The sequence below is a fragment of the Melozone crissalis genome, unplaced genomic scaffold, assembly GCF_028551555.1.
Source record: "Melozone crissalis strain CALT ecotype California unplaced genomic scaffold, PUWL_Pcris_2 ptg000004l_1, whole genome shotgun sequence".
NCBI lineage: Eukaryota > Metazoa > Chordata > Aves > Passeriformes > Passerellidae > Melozone > Melozone crissalis.
In genome coordinates, this window is record NW_026535782.1 from 36,954,536 (window position 1) to 36,974,028 (window position 19,493).

Below are 19,493 nucleotides of genomic sequence, written 5' to 3' on the forward strand. Positions count from 1 at the left end.
GCAAAAGGGACTGGTTTTGATCCTAATGCCTGGAGGGATTCCTAGTTTGAACCTTCAAAACTTGTTCAATCAATGCTGATTGTCCAGGATCAGCAGAAAAGGCTGTAGGGGAGCTAACATGGAGAAAAAAATCCAAGTAGGAAACCTGGACTACTTGGGAGAGCAGAGCTCTGTTACCGCTGTAACATAGTTGTGTGAAAGCTAAGGACCTCTGCAAAAGTCCTGAATTTCTACAGAGCTGCTTTCCAGCTTTTTGCCTTTTACATGTGGCTTTTCCTATGCAAGAGTCCTACAAAACTTGATGCTTCGAGGACTATCCTGCTTATCTCACAGTTCATGTCATAAATCTTTCCAATACTGAGATTTTGGTTAGCTAGATTTGTCTCTGAGCCTCCTGGTTTTCCACCACTTTGACCTAAAGATGCCTTGCTTATTTGTTTTATTTTGCCCAGCACATTAATAAATGTATTTTTGCATCTTAATGCTACCTTACTGACTGACATTTTATCACATGAAATTTCATATGTATTGTCTTGTTAAAAAATGAAAAATCTTATGCAGCTCATCAGCACATATATGATCCCAACTATTTCTAGTGCAACTTGTATAATGTTTTCATAGTGTTTGTTTCATGCTGGTTGGAGCCAGTCTTCATATACTAAAGGGGGAGAGAGTATTTGGCATGTAGGCCCCTTGCCTAAGTGAGGAATTTGGGTGGACCCTTTACAGGAATATCATCTCTCAGACACGACACTTTGCTCTATGGATGTCTCTGTCCATTTCCATTATCCTCTTCAGGGAGAGCTTATGGTGTTGACTCCACTGCTGCTCCAAGTTTAGGCATTTCTGTTAGTCCCTCAGTTTGGTTGACACAGGAGCAGAATTATCAGCACAGACACTCTGATTTGCTGCCTTCTGGCATCAGACCTAAGCTTAAAGTTTGGTGTGTGGAGGGCATGGTGTATCACACTGATCATGCAGTTGCTAGGGTTTGTGTGGGGGGAAGCACGTTGCAAGGAATGTAAATTGCTAATGCAGATGGTGTCAGTGTGGTTCCCTGTCACAGCTGCCAGAGAAATGGATTTTCAGAAAACTCAGTCCTGAAATACCATTTTGCTGTCTAACACAGCATTTCCAAGTATAATTTCTTCTAACTATGCCTGTGATTATTTGCATGAGCAGTAGCAGAAGTGATCACAAAATAAAATTACTAGGCTATCTGGGTCAGGTCAAACTAGCAAATTTTGTTTCATGGCTTAGAAAGCATCTTTGACTGTCAAATGCATTGTATAAATATTTTAAAAAATGGTAAGATGGCAAAATCAGATATGTCAGAGTTAATGGATTAAAAAATTGACTCTTTTGTCTGTATGAATTTTGATTAGGCTTTCCATGACACAGGGTATATGTTTCTAACATAGGTTGTGTTTCTCATTCTGTACCATTGATACATGTGACTATCTAAATGAGGGTTTTTTAAAAACTATTTTTTCTGCTAATCCATGTAATTCAGTATGTGGTTCCGTGTATTATTTATTGCTCTCCATTCAGATCTTGTACTGAGCACAGAAGTAAGAGGAATATTTATTATTACTATTTAATATTAATAAAGAGTTGAATGAAATGTGGTCACTGTAGGAAGTGACCACATCCTAACAACCCTTTCTGTCAAAGTAAGGCAAGACACTGAATTCCCTTTGAGTCAGTAAAAATTCAAAAGAGTTGGAAAATACATAAATGAAACATAATGTTTTCTGAAGATCTCCAACTCCTCACAGTCATAATTTATTATGACTTTTAATACAGGTACCAGATTTTTGGTTGAATTACATATCTTCTAATAAATCCAATACATCTGTGTCGTGATTTTCTTGCTTGACCACTCAAATGGGGCACAGGTGTGTGGCCCTGTGTGGCCATTCTGTCCTCCCAAGGGGACAGTTAGTGTCTTGTGGAATTCAAAACAGTTCCCATTGAGAAAGGCAGGTTAGTAAATCTGTTGGCCTGATTGGAAATTAAATATTTTGTATCAGTTGAAAATCTTGTCACTGCAGAATCTTAGATTTTTCTGTTGTTGTGGGCAGAATGGGAATTTGCCATGGGCAGAATGGGAGCTGCAGACAAAGTTTATTAGAGAAGCCTTCCCTCTGAGTCATGGGGTGCAGAAGGGACCCCATTGCTTTCCAAACTCCTTCTCAGAGAGGAGTCCAGGCAGAGGATCCTCCTACAACTATTCCCCTGCAAACCGCATTTTACAGAATGGAAATGAGATTAACACCAGTTTACCAAATTCAAGAAATCTGAGATTTTACTTCACCATATACACTTAGAGCAAGGCTTCTGTTATAGGTAGTTACAGCTGTGAATAGTCAGTGTGACTCAGACCTGCACACCTCAAGCTGGGTGGTTAGAAGAGTAGGACCATACAATTAATGATCAGCTGAAAATGTAATTAGCATGATTTGCCACTTGTAGGAATCATACATACAGTTGCTGTACAAGCAATATGAGAAGCTTTATACAGGAACTCAGTGGCAGATGGAGGGATGAAGCACAATGCAGCATTGAGCTGTTTTAATCTCATTTCTGTAGGGGCAGACTTGGGTCATAGCAGTAGAAGATTTATGCATGTACCAACTGAGCACATTGATGCTGAAGTCTGAGGTACACAGGTCCTTTATAAAGCCTCTTCAGAGCCACAGGCTTGGGAGAGTTTGTGGTCAGGCAAGATAGGGTTGTGAGGAGCTGCCTGAATCTAATCCCACCACAGCCATCTGCCCTGGCACCAGGACCTGGAGTGACCCCCAGAGATTGTCCATGGATCTCAGCTGGAATAACTGAGCCACTTCCAAAAAGGTGGCAGTAACCTTTTATGAGATAACCTGATGGGAATCACTCCTCCTTGCTCACCAGGACCTATGGTTTGTGGAGTGAATGTTCCTGTGGGATTCTCTCACCCAGGCTTGTGCTGTTCATGCACTTCACATTATGCCTGTGGCTGAGTCACCTTGAGTGCCACACTCAGTAGATAAAATGGAATCCAAAACTGTTTACATTTTACAGATGATAAGCATCAGAAAACAGGTTCATCATGGAAAGTGTAGTTAGTACAAAGTTAGCTGCAGTTACCTTGTGAGCTTTCATGGGCAGAGGTGAATGGGGATGGAGCAGGCTGCAGCAAAATGTTCTTCACTGGGCGGTCAGTTCCACCTAACCTCTCGTCAGAGCCATGAATGCTGAACTTGTACTCTAAGATCTGGGTGAGAGAATTGTGTCTCTGAGGTATTACACTGTTTTGGGTGATGATATGGTGGTGAAGTTTGTATTGGTACTTCCATAATTCTCAACCCTCTTTAGTTTCCTCAGCTGAAGTTCTGCTGACAGGTCTTTGTAGCATAGGACACATTTTAGTACAATTTTGAAGAAAGAGATTTATATGGCACTTAAAATTTTCCAGAGCAACAGAAGTTCTGTTTGTGATTTCTTGTTAGGAGGAATTTTATTATGCAAGTTAAAATTATGCAGGGTATCGCTGCAAAATATGTGATGTACAGAAAATAGAATTATTTAGGAGGAATATGATTGTATATAAATACACGTTTTTAACAAAGTCAATTGCAAAACTTGCAAGTATTAGAAAGTATATACATATATGATGTGTATCTGTATATTTATGATGCCACATTAATAGGGACACTTTATTATCTATGAAGTTATAGATAAATAATCTGTTAAAGATGCTAATGTCTGCAAAGAGGGTGTAGTTTAAAGAAACTTTTAAAGGCTGTAAAACGAGTAACTGTCAGGTATATTTAATCCTAGCTATGAATTTTGTTTTGGTGCCTTATTTTATGTGGAAAAGGATTTGTATAAAATTGCAATGAAGCAAATGCAAATGTTTGAAAGTGCCAGAGCTTCCATATAGACTGTTCTGTTTCCAGGACCCCTGACAGTCCTAGGAGCCTCAAGTGACCTTTGAAAGGGCTGTGTTGTTATGGTGTCACTCAGCTGGGCATCAGTGGTTTTGTCTTTGTCATTCAGACGGGACTCTCAGTTAATTAGAGAAATGAGGATTTTGAAGAGATAATAAAATCATCATCAATTCTGCCAACCCTTGTTTGGCTAGCTTACCTAAAAATTATTTGGACCAAAACATAGCTCCAAATCCTTTTTTTCCCACAAAACTATTGACGACGTTCTCTAGTATCATTAACTTGCTTTACACTAGTAAAGTAGCTCACGCAATTTGTTTTTCTTCATACTCATGGACCTTATGCACGGTGATGTCCTTCCTGCTGGGCAGACCTGAAGAGGCAGCTGTTCCCGCAGCTCTCCCGTTCCCTGCCGGGGATTGCTGGAAGTCTTGTGCCCTCTTGTGGTACGCACATCCAGGGAAGCGGCAGGCAGCCAGCCTGGCATCCCGTCCGTGGCATCTGCTAGGGCACAAACAACACTGCATGGCGAAACAAGATGAACGAGAGCGCTAAAAATCCTGAGCTTGTCTAGATAAAGACAGAAGTACCCATTGTTTCATGCACAGAAGTAAATCAGGTAATAATTAGCCCCATCAGCGCCATAGTCAATCAATCAATACCAGCAATAAATCTCTGTGACATAACATGTCCAAGTTAAGAATCAGAAAAGGCAAAAAAATTTTATTTGATTCAGTGTTAACATGCTAAGGCTGGGAATGTTTTTGAAAGTGGGTGAAAATCTCATTTAATATTTCTGTGGTTTAAAAGGTCAGATTTAGCTGCATCTTCATTAAAATAAGTTGTTAGCAGCGATAATGCTCCCAGTTTTTAGTTGTATATATACCTGTGCTGAGTTGGAATGTAGCCAGCCTTCAGTTATCATTTTATTGCAGTGCCTGAACAAAAGATTTGTTCTAGTGAGGGCTCAGTAGCAGAGGAAAAAGATATTCAAACAACCTTTAGCAGAGAAAAAAAATTCAACCAACCTCAGATGTTAGACTCAGGCACTGTTAAAAATGTTCCTCATTCTCAGTAGTACCTATGATAATGAAAGAAAAGATCCCCATTAAAGAGAGGTTCTGGATAAACATTACTGTGCTTAAGTGTACTGAACTTCCAGATTTTCTAAAAAATCAAGAATGTCTTTTGAACTATTTGAATTGGCAAACAGAAGCATCAAGAGTAATTTGAGGCCCTGGAAAAAAACAAAATAGGCAAAGGCAGTCTGGTGGTGGGAGGGGGAAGGGATGTAGCTTCTGGTCCTGTAATCAAAGGCAATTGCTCTGGTCTTCCCTTGTCCTCCCCTTTTTCAGAGTGATGTATCTGAAGTCCAGTAAACTCCTCCTGACTGTAAACAGCAGGTTTTTAATATCATTTCAGTGGATAGTCATGTTAAGTCCTTTTCTCCCTGCCTTGTGTGTTCCTTTGAAGAGCAATTGCTTACAATGAATGGAAGAAGCCAACTGGCGGTGACCTTGTATAATGTGAACTTTGTGGGCAGTGCTTTTCTAAATACTTCCTCTATTTCATGTGACCCTTCAGAGAACAGCAGTGGAGAAAATACTGGAAAAGCAGTGGAAGACCTGTAGGTCTTGTGGATGTTTGGTTGTGAATGATGTGGTAGCTTCCCTTTCTCAGTTATATAGGATGACTCCTGTATAAAGCTTATTACTGAAATGAATGTTGGGTGGAACACTTGCTCCCAAATGTTTTTCACACTGTTGCTCTCCTTTGTCCCTTCTAGGTATGGAGAGTGCAATCACACTGTGGCAGTTCCTTTTGCAGTTGCTGCTAGACCAGAAACACGAGCACCTCATTTGCTGGACGTCTAATGATGGCGAATTCAAGCTTCTCAAGGCAGAAGAAGTTGCTAAGCTGTGGGGACTCAGAAAAAACAAAACTAATATGAATTATGACAAGCTGAGCCGGGCGCTAAGATACTATTATGACAAGGTAAATTTTGTTATTCTCATGCACACTAAGAAAATAGAAATGCTACCAGTTAATATTTCTCCTCTCCGTGTAAGCTATTCAGAAGTTCCTCTAGCTAGTCAAGATCCTAGAAGGAAAAGATTGTAGAATACAAATATACAGATATTGTAGAACACAAATCTTGCATATTCACATTTCTCAATTTTAGAGTCGAGTAAATTAAAGGAATTTCCAAACTGTTTCTGCACCCTTTTTTTGATGAATATTATATTGTTTTTACTAATCGATACTAAATCTTTTCAGGATTAGTTCTCCTTAAATGGATATTTTTCAATAAGATATAAAAATTCCAAGTTACTAGGTTTTACTATTTCCTATATTCTTGAAGATTAAATATTAATAAAAAAAGACTCTTGTAGATTTTGTATATTATAAAGGAGAACTTCATAGCTGTGCTTGTTGGCCTGTTTTCATCTTGATTTTCAGAAAAAGGGGTGAGATGAAATTATACAGTGAGTAATGCCAGTGTTCAGCACAATTAGGGCATGTTTGCTGCCTGCACAAGGCAGAGGAAAGTAGATACTGTTTCTGGACTGACCTTAGAGTGCTGTTGTCATGTATTATTTGTAGTACACCAATTCTTGCAGGGCACAGTGCTATGCAGTCAATCTAACACAGTGATCAAAAAACATGTTGACTGCAAATTAACAATGAACAATTGGATGATCTGACTTTCCATGACCCACAGGGGCTCCTTCTCCTGAAAGAAAATTTTAGTTTCAGATTTAGTGATATTAGTGGTTTGTCCAGTAGTCAGATTTTCCCACTTAATAAGTTTCAAAGGTGGCCTGACTGAGAAGGCATGAAAAGATTTGGTGAGGACAGTACAGTGGCTGTTCTGGGCAGTTGGTGTGATGCATCCCCTTCACTACGTGCTGAAAAGGCTTCTGCTCAGCACGGGAAAGCTTGTTTCATTATATGACTCCAGCCCCTCTGGTTATAAACTTGAGTGGGATCAATGGAGACACAGTGCCTGCTGGTGCATGAAGAGCAGAGCCAGGCAGAGCCCAAATATGCTGTTAGTGACTGAACAGACATTGCCTAAAAACAAGGAACAAGACATTTCTAGCACTTATGCTTTGAGATCTCTCTGTTATCTTTGAAGTAATGGAATATAATGGCTCCTTACCTGAGACTCTCTTGCTTATTTTGCTTCTTTTATCCCTTAACCTTTTTTTTTTAACCCCTGTTCTGTTTTCAGTCCCCTGCCCCGAGCCTGCACACACCTTTGTCATCTGTTTTGTCTCTGCCAGAGTGGCTGTACAGTTTCTTCATCAGTTGCCTGGCTGAGGCAACTGCTTGCTGTTTGTAGAGATGGTCTTCTGTCTGACAGTTTTATCTAAGTGGCACAAGGATTTTGGCCAATTTTTCAGGCGTTCTGCGGTCCAGTGGAGGTCATAGCTCCTAGATGGAAAGAAGAATAAATTATTTCTTCTCCATGTACTGCAATCTGGGTTTGAACCCCAATCCAAACCTATGGCTATTTCTATTTAAATGGAAAGAGTAACTCCTTTGGAACGAAACAGTGGGAGCTTCTCACTCTATAGGTATAGTGTTTGGTGAGGTGTAGGTTCCCAGACAGTGGAGAAAGGTGGATTATTGGGGGAGTGCAGAGGGACAGAGCACCTGGCTGCAGGTTTTGAAGTGTGAGAGAGAATGGTGTAAGATAGCAGATAGTGAATCCTTGTGGAGTGGCAGGGAGTGCTCAGCAGTGGGTTCAGTCCTGAACGCTTCCTCTGCCTTCAGTTCAGTCTATATTGCACAGCACAGGAGGGAAGAAGTCAAGAAAAGGAGGAAAGGCTCCTTGACATTCTTCCTTCCCCACTGCAGAACAAAAGGGGAAGGACTGCGGAGGTGAAAGAGCCTCTCTCAGACCGTAATGCTCTTATGCTTGAGATCATTCATTAATTTGTGAGATAAACCTAAAAGCAGTCTAGACTTTGAGGTAGCCTTAAGGAGCTTCTGAAATCCTTGTCCCCTCCCTGCTGGTGAGCAATGATGGATGTGTTGGCAGCTGGGGGTGCTGGGACAAATGGGATGCACACTGAACAAATGTGACAAACACTGAGCTGCACATGGGGGAGTGGCAGCAGGAAAGATGAGGCAGAACTCTGGACAAGACTTCACTTGCACTATGGAGTTGTTGACAGGAATTTCTCTTCCTACAACCTAAGTGATACGGCAGCATGTGAGTTTGAGATAAGGGTCATTGACTTTTTAGAAATTATGGTAGAACGTGGGCTGGACCTTCCTTTCTCGGACTGCCCTCTGCTCCTACTGCATACAGTTGACACTGAACTAACTAATGTTTCATGGATTATCTTTGAAATTATTCACCATGGAGAAATAAAACCTGATTGCTGGATAAGTGGGGGTTTATGAGCTCTGCCTTTTGCTTGGGGGGAACACTGGCTTGTTAAAATTCATCATCTGATTCATCTGAACTTAAAAGTAAATTAATTCCAGTACTGGAGAAAAATAACACAATTAGGACAAGTTCCTTAGCCTGGCTTTGAAAGCAAGCATGACATGCTGTTGAGGCTGATGGCTAGATTTATGTTAAATTCACAGAAAAAACACCCCAGGAAATGTAGAGTATGGCATGTCTTGATTGTAATTTGCTGCCATGATTATAGTTGCTAAATGTTTGTAGATAATCTGAAGACTCCATTTCCTGTTTCATTTGTTCCCCAAATTCTTCCCCCACTCTCTTATTTTATTTAATGCATTTCTCCTATTGTCTCAACAGAGCAGCAGCACAGATGACAGATAGCACTGAGGAAAGGCATCCTGTACTCTACCTACAGCTTGTGTCCACCATGTCACACACTTTTGCCAGTCAGAAATCCCTTGTAATGCTTTCAGGCAAGAAAATGCTTCAGCACTATTCCCACACAGAGCACTTGAGCTTGAAGTAAAATACCTATAAAAGTAGGGTTAATAAGTTTATTTTTTTCCTCAGGTTACCCAGTTATTTTGTTTTTATGGTAGCTGTAATGGCACATATCTTTTGGAAGTCACCAGGGGTTTCAAGGCTACTGAACGTCCCTATGAATATTTCACGATGACACCACGAGAGAGAAGCTAGTGATTTTTCCCATGAGGTTTTTTTTCTGAGGGAAGGAGGGTGAATCCAGGAAATTACGTGCTGATATTGACATTAATAAGATGTAGAGGTTGTGGAATGTGGAAATCAAGTCCTCAGAAGTTAGGAAATAAAAGAATCACAGTTCCCTGGATAACCCTAATGTTTGCATGAGTTATGCTGCATCTTTAATTACACAGTCACATACTGTTGTGATGAGCAGCTATTCAATATTTTTGCATGTTCTCTGAACAGTATGTAGCCCAGGGCTTTACTCAGTGAGTACTATTCAGTCTGGTATTCAGTCAGTTTTAGTTTCAGTTATTGGCTGCCCACTTGTTTAGATGGCTTGGCAGAATGATTTATAGCATTAAAATAATATTAAAATATTTATAGCATTAAAATAACATGGGCTGCTTTGTGCTCATTGCAATGCAGGGCTTCTCAGGTGCTCTCAGGATTCAGAGGTGCCAGTGCATTCACTCCCCTCCCATAGCAAGTCAAGCCCTATAACCTGGTTACTAGTTTGTATTTTTAATGTCCAAGTGTGGGTGGAAGCATGAAAGAATTGTTTTGGGTTTGGGTCCCTTGCTTGGGTGCTTTCTGAACTTCAGGATATAAATGAGGATATACTTCAGGATAATGAATAATACTGTTTTACTTTTGGGAAGGTCTTCTCTAAGACATCTCAGGGGAAATAGAATCCTACAATGAAACAAAAGCAGTGTGATTGTGCTGGAGTACCAACTATACATTATGTAGTGGTGCAGGTCAGAGATGTTACAAGGAAATACTTTAAGGGACATTAGAAAGTACCTTTATAGAAAACTGGAAGGAACCTCATCCAAGTGTGATTTGTGGAAGTCAAGAAAGTGCTTGGCTGAAGTGGCATAAATGATTATATAGTGCTATCCATATGGAAAGGTGGGAGTAAAGGATTTGATACTCAGTGAGAGGTGATGGGTAGAGGAGAAAGCCCAAGAACACCTGCCTCAAAAAGACACATAAAACAGTTCATGTTTGATGTGAGAGGAAAGGGATGTCCAGTGACCTGCAGCATAGAGATCAGAGAACCTGGTCATAGGTGCTAGCCAGAGAAATAGCCTTTATCTTCCAGCTGGAGGTGAAGGAAGAAAGACTGAAATCCACCTAAATGGGAGCCTTGATCTTCCAAAGGTCAGTACAGGTGCACAGGGTAGTAGCATCTGTGCCTGCATCAAAAATGTTACAAAATCTGACTTCTGCACACACAGTGTACAAAGCATTACTGCATAACCTGTGATGCTAGCAGAATCTGCCTACCTGCACAAGCTGATGTGGACACACTCCCATTTTCCAGAGCAGACCATCCTGCTCAGGTACCTTCTGCCAGCATGTGTACTTCAGACACTGGAGTGTGAGCAGCCCCCTGTCTGGGTAGGGGTCCCAGTAGCTGGAAGCAGCCTGTATAGAGTTCTGGGAGGGATTCATAACCTGTGCTCCTACACGTGTTGCACCCCTCAGTATTCTTAGAGCCAGGGAACTTGCAACACATCCAAGTGGGATGTAGGAGCAGTAGCTACAGCTCTGGTCTTTCTTCTTTTCTGACCAGGGATGTTTAGTACCTACAGACAAGTTCGTTTTTCTGTCATAAATTGTGAGATCTTGGGCATCCTGATTATAGGTCACTTCCTGGAAAGAGGGAAAAATGGTCTTCCTGCTCCTGAGATAGTCTGAAGTTTGATTAGGAAGTGAATCCCATGTCCCAGATCAATCTCCCAAGTGGCTCCTGCAGCCAGCAACCTTGCCAGCTAACAGGTTTGGGTCAAGCCACTAAATGCTTCAGTCACCCTGGTAGTATAGTTCCACATTTGCTCTAAATGGCTCAAACACGCAGCAGGAGTCAGAGCTGATAAAAATAAAACACAAACACATGATGGATTCAGTGGTGCATAGTTGACACAACCCCTCCCCGGGACAGTCTAGTTGAAGCTGCAGGGAGAACCAGCTCAGCAGCTGCTCTGTGGAGGACAGGGCAGAGGAGAGCCATCCCTGCAGCTGATTCAGAGCTCCCCGGTGAGGCTGCTTTTGGAAGGGCTCATAAAGCAAGTTCCTGAAGTGCTGGGGTGTGACTGAGCTCCCTAGCAGGGCTGATGTGCTGGAGCAGGCAGCAGGCACTGCAGCTTCCCAGGCACCTCCACAGGATGGGCTGGGCACGTTTGCTGTAGTCACTGGTTTGCACACTGGGGGCAGAGGAGGGGAAGTGTAGTGTTCAAGAAGCCAAGAGAAGAGGGGCATTCCTTACTGCCTGCCCTCTCTCTGAGTGTCAGAGTGCTGTCTATTGATAAGATTTATTTTTTTTTAAGCTGTTGGGCTGGAGCCCCTGCTCTTGTCCCGGTTGCTCATTTCTTCTCTGCAGCAGCTGCATGGGCCCAGCAGCCCTGCCCTGGCTCCCTGCAGGCCTGGCCAGCAGCCACTAGCACTCATTGCGAGCCTGTTCATGAGGGAATTTACATAGAAAATTCAGAGAACAACAACAAAAGAGGGCTAAATGTTCACATACACTTACTGTCCTGCTACCAAGCAAGTGCTCTAGTCTTCTGCAGATGCAAGAAGGCACAATTCTTAGTCCTTTCAAACTGCTTGTTGTGGTGCCTGTCACTGTCTTCTGTGGTTTGAACTGTCATAGCTCAGAATTATTCTGACAGATCACTGAGGTGATGGTAAAAATATCCTGCTTTTTACCTTCAATTATGTGTCAAAAGAATATGGAAAAGTCAGTGCCTTTCCGAGGCACTTCATTAATTTGTGTCCTTATTTTCTCTTGCATGCTGGTGGAGATTTCCTCAGGCTACACATTTAAGAGAAGCCTGCAAAGTGCTTGAGGGATCTGCACTTGAATCTTTTAATCTCCAGCCATCGTTAAGTGGGCCTTTGCTGCAGGCTGACAGAGTTGGAGGAGCAGCACTGCAATGTTCTTAAAATATAACTGTATTTAATAATAACAAAGGAAGTATAAACTCACTAGTCCGTTCAGTTGCTTTTTATAGCAATGTTCCCCTGTTTCAAGCCTGCATCAGTGTAAAAGTGCAATCCTTAAATACATTTAATCTTGTTCTGCTGGGAGTCACATTTTCCAAGGAGAATCTCAGTTGCTAGTGCTTGATTCAAAGTTGCCAGGAGCAGAGGGGAGGCATTATTTTAGATTAAAATATAAATATAAAAAAATATATATATAAAAGAAAGAAAACAAAAGTCCAGTTGGGATGGGTTGTTTTTTTTTTCATATGTGAGTAGTTTGGAGATTTTGCTCTTTGGAAAGAGAATGCAATATTGAGAGTGCAGAAAAAATGCAATCATTCAATGTTGCACCTAATTAGCAATGAAAAAAAAAGTCTAGGCCAAACCCAAAACCATGGGAATGAAAGCTCATGCAGTCTGAGATTCTGTGGGCTACTTGTTTGTCCTGAACCTCTGGAGGGCAAAAAAAAGACACTGCAGCATCTGCCAGGTGGGTAGATGTGTGTACAGTTCAGCATGGAAGAGGGCAGTTTGTGCCTTTAGTCTGAACTTGTTGAATTTAATTCTTTTCTTTGCTACAGATCCCTGTTATCACCTTGGGAAACAACATTCTCTATTTGTGCCACAGCCTCTGACCTGTGATGCAAAGCTGCATCCCAGGGTTCTTTTGTATTCATTCTTTTGTAGGGTTAGTTTTGTATTCAAGAAGGTGCCTGAATGAAATGCCAGGACACTCAGACAGATGAATTACAGAGTGAAGTAGCTCAGCTGAAGGATAGCAAAGGTTCTGATACTCAAGTGCAGATTCTTCTTTCACAAAATGATCCTTTGCTTTTGTGACTGAGCAAGGTGTAGAGCAGGCAGTACAAGCACCCAGAACTACTTGTTGTCTATATATAGAGAAAGATGATGTCTCTTTTCCTTTTCCTTAATTTTCTGTTTCATTTTCAGTCAGCTTAACAAATGTTTCCACTATTGGTGTCAGAAGCTGTGGTAGAATGATAAACCAATTAGATTTTTAGGAAATTTGTAAATATTTACATTCCCATATGTACAGCAGAGCAGATGTCTGCAGAATACCAGCTGGAGGTGCAGCAGATGTGCTGGACTAAAGGGAAGCCTCTTGGAAAGGGTTTTTCAGAGGCAACTTAACAAACTCTCCACCAGGGGTTTCAAGAAGAGAGAAATTAGCACAGAAATCTCAGGACACATTTCTTGTTTTGTTCTGCAGCACTTGGCTTAGGGTGGTAAATGTTCCAGCCCCTAAGCCAGGCCTGTGCCATAAAGTGCCTTCGTGGAGGAGCTCACATACCCTTGGGAATTGTGTCAGAGCAGGCAGCCAACCTGGGTTTGCAGGAGGAGCACTAGGACTAGCAACAGGATGCTGATAAAAAGTCTCAAAAGAATCAGTTCTTTACATAAAGGGAACACTTCAAGAAAAAAAATAAATGGTTCTACAAACATTTGAGAGGTTTGGGACTTTTTCAATAATTAATTTTCATAGTCAGTTTAGACTGATGAAAACCTTCTGCCTGCACCAGTGAGCATCCTGAGCCTAATGCAGGTCTGGACATGGTGTAGGGGATATTGCAGGACACAAGTACTTTTCCAGCCCATGCAAGGGGTTGCATTTTTCACAGACACAAGTTCACGATCATTGGCAGAAAGACAGTCACTGTAAGTTTAGCTCAATCCTTTCCTTATGTGGTAAGGAACAGAGGGTAAATAACTGGGGCCAGGAGGCTGAGGTGGTTTTGTCCCTTGCAGACATTCTGAGAGTACTTCATCCTCAGGTGTTGGTGTCAGTTTTAGGTGGCATGAATGAAGGAGTTTGCATTTATTGTGGAATGCAAGTGGTAGCACAGCTCAAATCCACAAGGCAGCAGAATTGCTTTTACTGGAAAGAAAATATTCCCACGCTGCTTCAGGGGAAGCAGAAGTGAAACAGGCCACCAGTAGGTCTTTGTCACCAAGTGATGGTGGTTTTGTTGGAAACCCTGAGGAGCCAGGACTGGACTCTCTGGCTGAGCAGAGAGAGGTATTAGAATAAGCCAAGGGTGATCAGCATTTGGAGCCCCACAAAATGACTGCATAGCTTTATGAGGGGACAGTGCCCCTCACCCTTGTGTGTGCAGTGCTGAGTGCCTCTGAAGCACTGATCTTTCTAGCACCTTCTTTGTATTTGCAGAACATCATCAAGAAAGTGATCGGACAAAAGTTTGTATACAAGTTTGTCTCCTTTCCTGAGATTTTAAAAATGGATCCCCATGCTGTGGAAATCAGCAGAGAGAGCCTTTTGCTGCAGGACAGCGACTGTAAGATGCCTCCGGAGAGCAGGGATCAGCACAAGCACAGCTTGTCAGCACTGAAAAGCACAAGCCGTAATGAATATATCCACTCTGGCCTCTACTCCTCTTTCACTATCAACTCTCTGCAGAACCAGCCAGACCCTTACAAGACCATCAAAACAGAAAAACTGGAGAAGTCAGAAGGAAACACACCAGTGGAAGAAGTCCGAACTGTTATCAGATTTGTGACAAACAAAACAGACAAACAAGTTACGAGGCCCATGGTGTCGTTGCCTTCTACTTCTGAAACAGCAGCTGCCTCTGCTTTCCTCAACTCTTCAGCTAAAATATCTTCCTTAATGCTACCCAACAGTGCCAGCATTTCATCTCCATCATCATCCTCCTCCAGGTCACCATCTCTGTCTCCCACCTCACCCCTCCCTACAGAACACAAGAGCTTCTTCCTTGACTCCAGTTGCCACGACTCAGATTCCCTTGAGCCTCTGAACCTCTCCTCAGGCTCCAAGGCCAAATCCCCATCTCTTCCCCCAAAGGCTAAAAAACCCAAAGGCTTGGAAATCTCTGCCCCACCTATGATTCTCTCCAGCACTGACATCGGTTCCATCGCCCTCAACAGCCCCGCGCTTCCTTCGGGATCCCTGACTCCAGCTTTCTTCACTGCACAGGTAAGACCTGCCTGTTTCCAGGCATTCCCTCCTTGTGGCCAACTGTCAGTTCTGTGAGTCTGTCACCATCTGGTGGGAGAAAACCCCAACAAATGGGAAAGAGGGAAACGCAGCAGTGCTCTGAACAAGGGGTGGAAAGTAGATTTCTCCTGGAGTTTGTTCCTAATTGAGTGTGGGAAATCCATCACAGTTCACAGACTGCCTGAAAGAATAAGGAAATGGGCAGCCATTAATCAGTTTAAACCAGCCTCCAGATCTACAAAACAAACAGGAAAAAGCCAAAAAGAAAACCACAGGGGTTTTGTAGGTCACAACTTGAGCATGTGGGATGCTTGGTTAGATTTCTCTACTAGATGTTGCAATCCATTCAAGCAATGTGAACTTTTTGCTAATTTCTGAACACAGAGCAAATTAAATGGTTTCTAAGACAGGCTCTGAAGTCAGTTTAATGCACAGATTCACAGAGTACTTGCCAGAGCTTCCCTTCAGCACAGAACTACTGAATAACCAGAAGGTTATTTTGTTCTATTTAATAACATATTTGTGGTAATGTCAACAGTGAGTTCTCATTTTCAAGTTAGTCTATGAAAAAAGCCTAAGAGTTCAGAGCAAAAGGGTAAAGTCATATAGATATGACTCAGTATGTTCATTGGTGAGTTTTCTCTTACACCTCAAAATTAGACCAGAAATAATCCAAGAATAAAATTATCCCAATGTGGAATATTCCCCAAGATCCCCAGCCCTGAAGTAGTAGTTGATGCAAATACTGACATTGAATGCAGCAAAGTGGACAGGAAATAAATGAGGACCAAGGTGTGTTACAAGCCCTCACTCACTTCAGGCTGCCTAGAAGACCCATGGTATCCAGAATCCCATCCCCTCTTCCCTGTTTGAAGGTGTTGGAGGTGTTTGATGTGGGCAGCACTGTGTGCTGCACGGCACAAGGGCTGGTAGGAGGGAGTGTTGGCATGTAGTAGGAGTCCTAGTAAAATATATGTATTGTATAAGTGGCCTTGCCCCAATCCTAGTTGTTCTAAATGGGCTGCAGCTGTGGCTAATGAAGATAAATGGGATAAAAGGGGGGTGGGTTGGGTTGGGTTGGGTTGGGTTGGTGGGTCAGGGAGAGCCTTGGAGGAGCTATGAAGAAGAAGCAGGAACATCATTGCTGTGAAGAGCTGTGTGTGAGAAAACCACTCAGAAGGTATGGGACTTTAGAAATATGATAACAACAGTATGGGACTCTAGAAATAGGATAGCAACAGTAAGATAACAACATTGGCAAGTGCTCTCTGCCAGCACAGCACTTGCTCTCCTGAGCTTGTCAGCTGGCTGCAGAGTGAGTTTGTGCAGCTCAGGCACACCTGTAAGCCACCAAGATACAAAGCTGTGTCACCAAAAAGAGCAGTTTGTGAGCTGACACCTGTCATTTTTGACATCACAAAGCCTTTAAGTGAAGTTGTGTTTGGCAGGAAGAACAGAAGTGTGGCAAACCAAAACTGAGATGCATTGACAAACTTACAACCTCTAACTGTGGTGTAACCACAGTATTTTTTTCACAGGGAGCAAATCTGACAATATCAGATGCCAACCAGACACAATGACAGTGTGAGTTATTTCAAACCCACTTTTATCTGTTGCTGCCCCCAAACCACAGGATGAACAGAGATTTGTTTCCTGGTTTTGTAATTATTTCTTTGAATATTTAACTTTCCCATGCACCTGTGAACTGGTGTACTTACTGCCCTGAAAGATGTAGAAGGGAATTATGTTGAGGATTGTGGCACTGCTTTAGCAGGAGGGATAGCTAAGGCTGTGATGAATGTTACCCAACTTAAAGCCATCACAAATCTTTCTTGCAGGTTGTCCTATCACAGAAGAGGCATGTGGCATCTGTGTAGGGTAGTTCCCAGGTCCAATTATTTAAACTTTTGGCTATACAGCAACATAGCTTTTATTCTCTCCTTTAGCCTTCTTTGTCTAGTGTGGATAAGAAGCACCCTGCATCCTAAAAACTCATCCTAGTGAATATAAAATGAAAACTACATAGCAGCTGTGTTCAGATAACTGTAATATCACAATGTAGAATAGCTAAAGCCATAATTTAGACAGAAAATCTGCTGTTCATCCCATTATCCAAGGAAGAACATGCATCATATGTCAAATGTTCTCTGATTTATCAGATCCCAGTGTGAACACCTGCTGCCAGGGGCAGGTGCAGAACAGGATGTCTGCTCCAGGAGTGATGTATGTTCTGAGAAGGTCCTGCTGCCTGAGAGGATTCTCCAAATGGCTTTCCACTGTACCTGCTGGTCATGAGGAATACCCTCAGGTGGAATGCTGTGAAAGGGCACATGATACACACAATCAATATTAGAACAGAAATGTATGTGTGACAGCACTTGCCTGCTTTCTAACAGCTGCAAGTGACAAGATTGTACTTACACACATTGTCACAGAAGTCAGGAGGCATGAGCATCATTGCTTGACAGAATCCTCTCTGTGCAATGAATTATTTCTATTTAAACTGTTCCTGTGCTTAGATTACACTGATGTTTCACAAGTAGGAACTTCCCAATGGGTTCCACATCTAATACCAGATGCATGGCTGCATGTGGGCAGAAAATGAAGTGACACATCAATTTTTGCATGTAATTTAGGGATAGGCTGTCCTGTGGTGTTGTTTATACTTAGATTTCCTCTGGTGGTTTTGATACTTGGATGAGGCAATACTGAGAACAAGCCTGGGATGCCCTGTGCTCTTTTTGCATTAAATATTAAACAGATTTGGAGGCTTCATTTGGCTGGCTCTTGGTTCTGGCAGAACTTGCAGACTTGCAGAGTGCTCTGCTCATCAAAGGATATGAGCCTTTGCTTAGCACTGTTTTAGGCATGTCAGTGTGCTTCCAGAGATGAATGGAGGGCAACTCAGTTTTTCTGGTCTCTCTGAAGACTTGCTTTGGCTGCATCTAGGTAGGAAAAAACTTCTCCAAGTCTTCCTCATTATTTTCACAAGACCCCTCAAGAACTGCACTTTGAATTCTGGATATCTGCAGCTTCTTAGAGAAAAAATAAAGAATGGAGGCTAACCACGGGACTTCTTGGTACAGGTGCCACAGTACTGTGTCCTTGGTTGAATGTTGTTTGGTCTAGCTACTTATATCTTTGGTTTTAAGGTTAGTAGGCTCTTCTGTAAGTAGATCTGAGTATTTATCCTGACCTAATTCAGTGTGTTGTCAGTCTCTTAAATCTCCACCAGCAGCCGCCTGCCAGTGGAGCATCAGCTTGAAATGTGGCACAGGAAAGGGACTCTTGCTGGTGCTGCTGATTTCCTTCCCCATGAAAGCACCATGCTCCTGGGAAGGGAGTGTTTGTAAAGGACTCTTGACAAGTGCCTGCTTGTTAAGTGGTTTTTTGGGGGTTTTTGTTGTTTGTTTGTTTGGTTTTTTGTTTGTTTGTGTTTTGTTTTGGGTTTTTTTTACAAGAGCTGTCACTTAATGAGATCAAGACTGATGCCTTCTCCATACCAGGCTTTCACCCACTCTTTGCCCCTTTTGTTGGCATGCAGATATATCCCAGCCCTGACTGGTACTTCTGTGACCTGCTGATTTACTAGCACAGGTTTATTACTCCTTAGGACAAACATGGTTTCTTCCATGGGGTTTGGTGTTTTTGATCCACCTTCAGCACAGTGAAGGTGGCAGGGTCCTTTCCCTGCACATTTCTCCACAAACCCCACTTCATCTGAGATTCCTCAGCAAAACCATTCAAGAGCAGCCAAGGTCTTTGTATTAAGCCTTTCAGAATCACCAGGATAACTAATGCCTGCTGCTCCTTGTCTCTCCCACCTCTCCTGCTGGTGCCAAAGGAACTGCCTGACCCTGTTGTGAACTGTCACAGCAGGTCTGTGTTCCGCGTGCCTGCCCTGAGCCCCAGACACTGCAGCCGATGCCCTGGGCTGGGTGAATCTGGCACTCCAAATGCAGTGGGCTGTGGCAGTGCCTGTGTGAGCCTGGGGCTGCCGGGGCTGGCACAGAGCAGGTGTGATGGCCCTGGTGTCAGCAGCTGCTAAGGGACACCCTGGCTGCAACTGTCCTGCATGGGAGTTTGTATTTCTGGCCTGGTGGGGAGCACCAGAACACATGACCTGCTGGTTACTGCAGGGAGATGCAGGTACTCTCTGTCTTCTGTCTTCTCTTTATGTGTTTTAAACTCTGGACAAAAGGATGCCCCGGTTTAGCAGAACACTGAGACAGTTGTTTGACATAGCAAAGCACTTGCTTGCTTGCTAAGTGTGCACTCAAATTCCATTAAGTGCTTTGCTAAATAGGACTGATTTTGATAATTGGCATCAAGATTACTGGTGAGATTAACTCATTATGCCAAATACTTTTTTCGAAAGTGTCACATGTTCTTCTTTTGGCATGATAAAAGTTATTCTGGATACAGAATTATTCACATAATTCTTCAT

General features: G+C 42.5%; 1 protein-coding gene across 2 annotated transcripts in view; it reads left to right on the plus strand.

The window, feature by feature from the left end:
* The window catches only part of ELK3 (ETS transcription factor ELK3), a 37,357-nt gene that overhangs the window by 11,402 nt on the left and 6,462 nt on the right, over nucleotides 1-19,493 (plus strand). The window contains exons 2-3 of one of the 2 annotated variants that reach the window (XM_054272106.1): nucleotides 5,719-5,927; nucleotides 14,240-15,025. In XM_054272106.1, the coding sequence (XP_054128081.1) occupies nucleotides 5,721-5,927; nucleotides 14,240-15,025 (993 nt within the window). In that variant the 5' untranslated portion in view covers nucleotides 5,719-5,720. The remainder of the gene's footprint in view (nucleotides 1-5,718; nucleotides 5,928-14,239; nucleotides 15,026-19,493) is intronic. The other variant, XM_054272115.1, reaches the window with a different exon arrangement.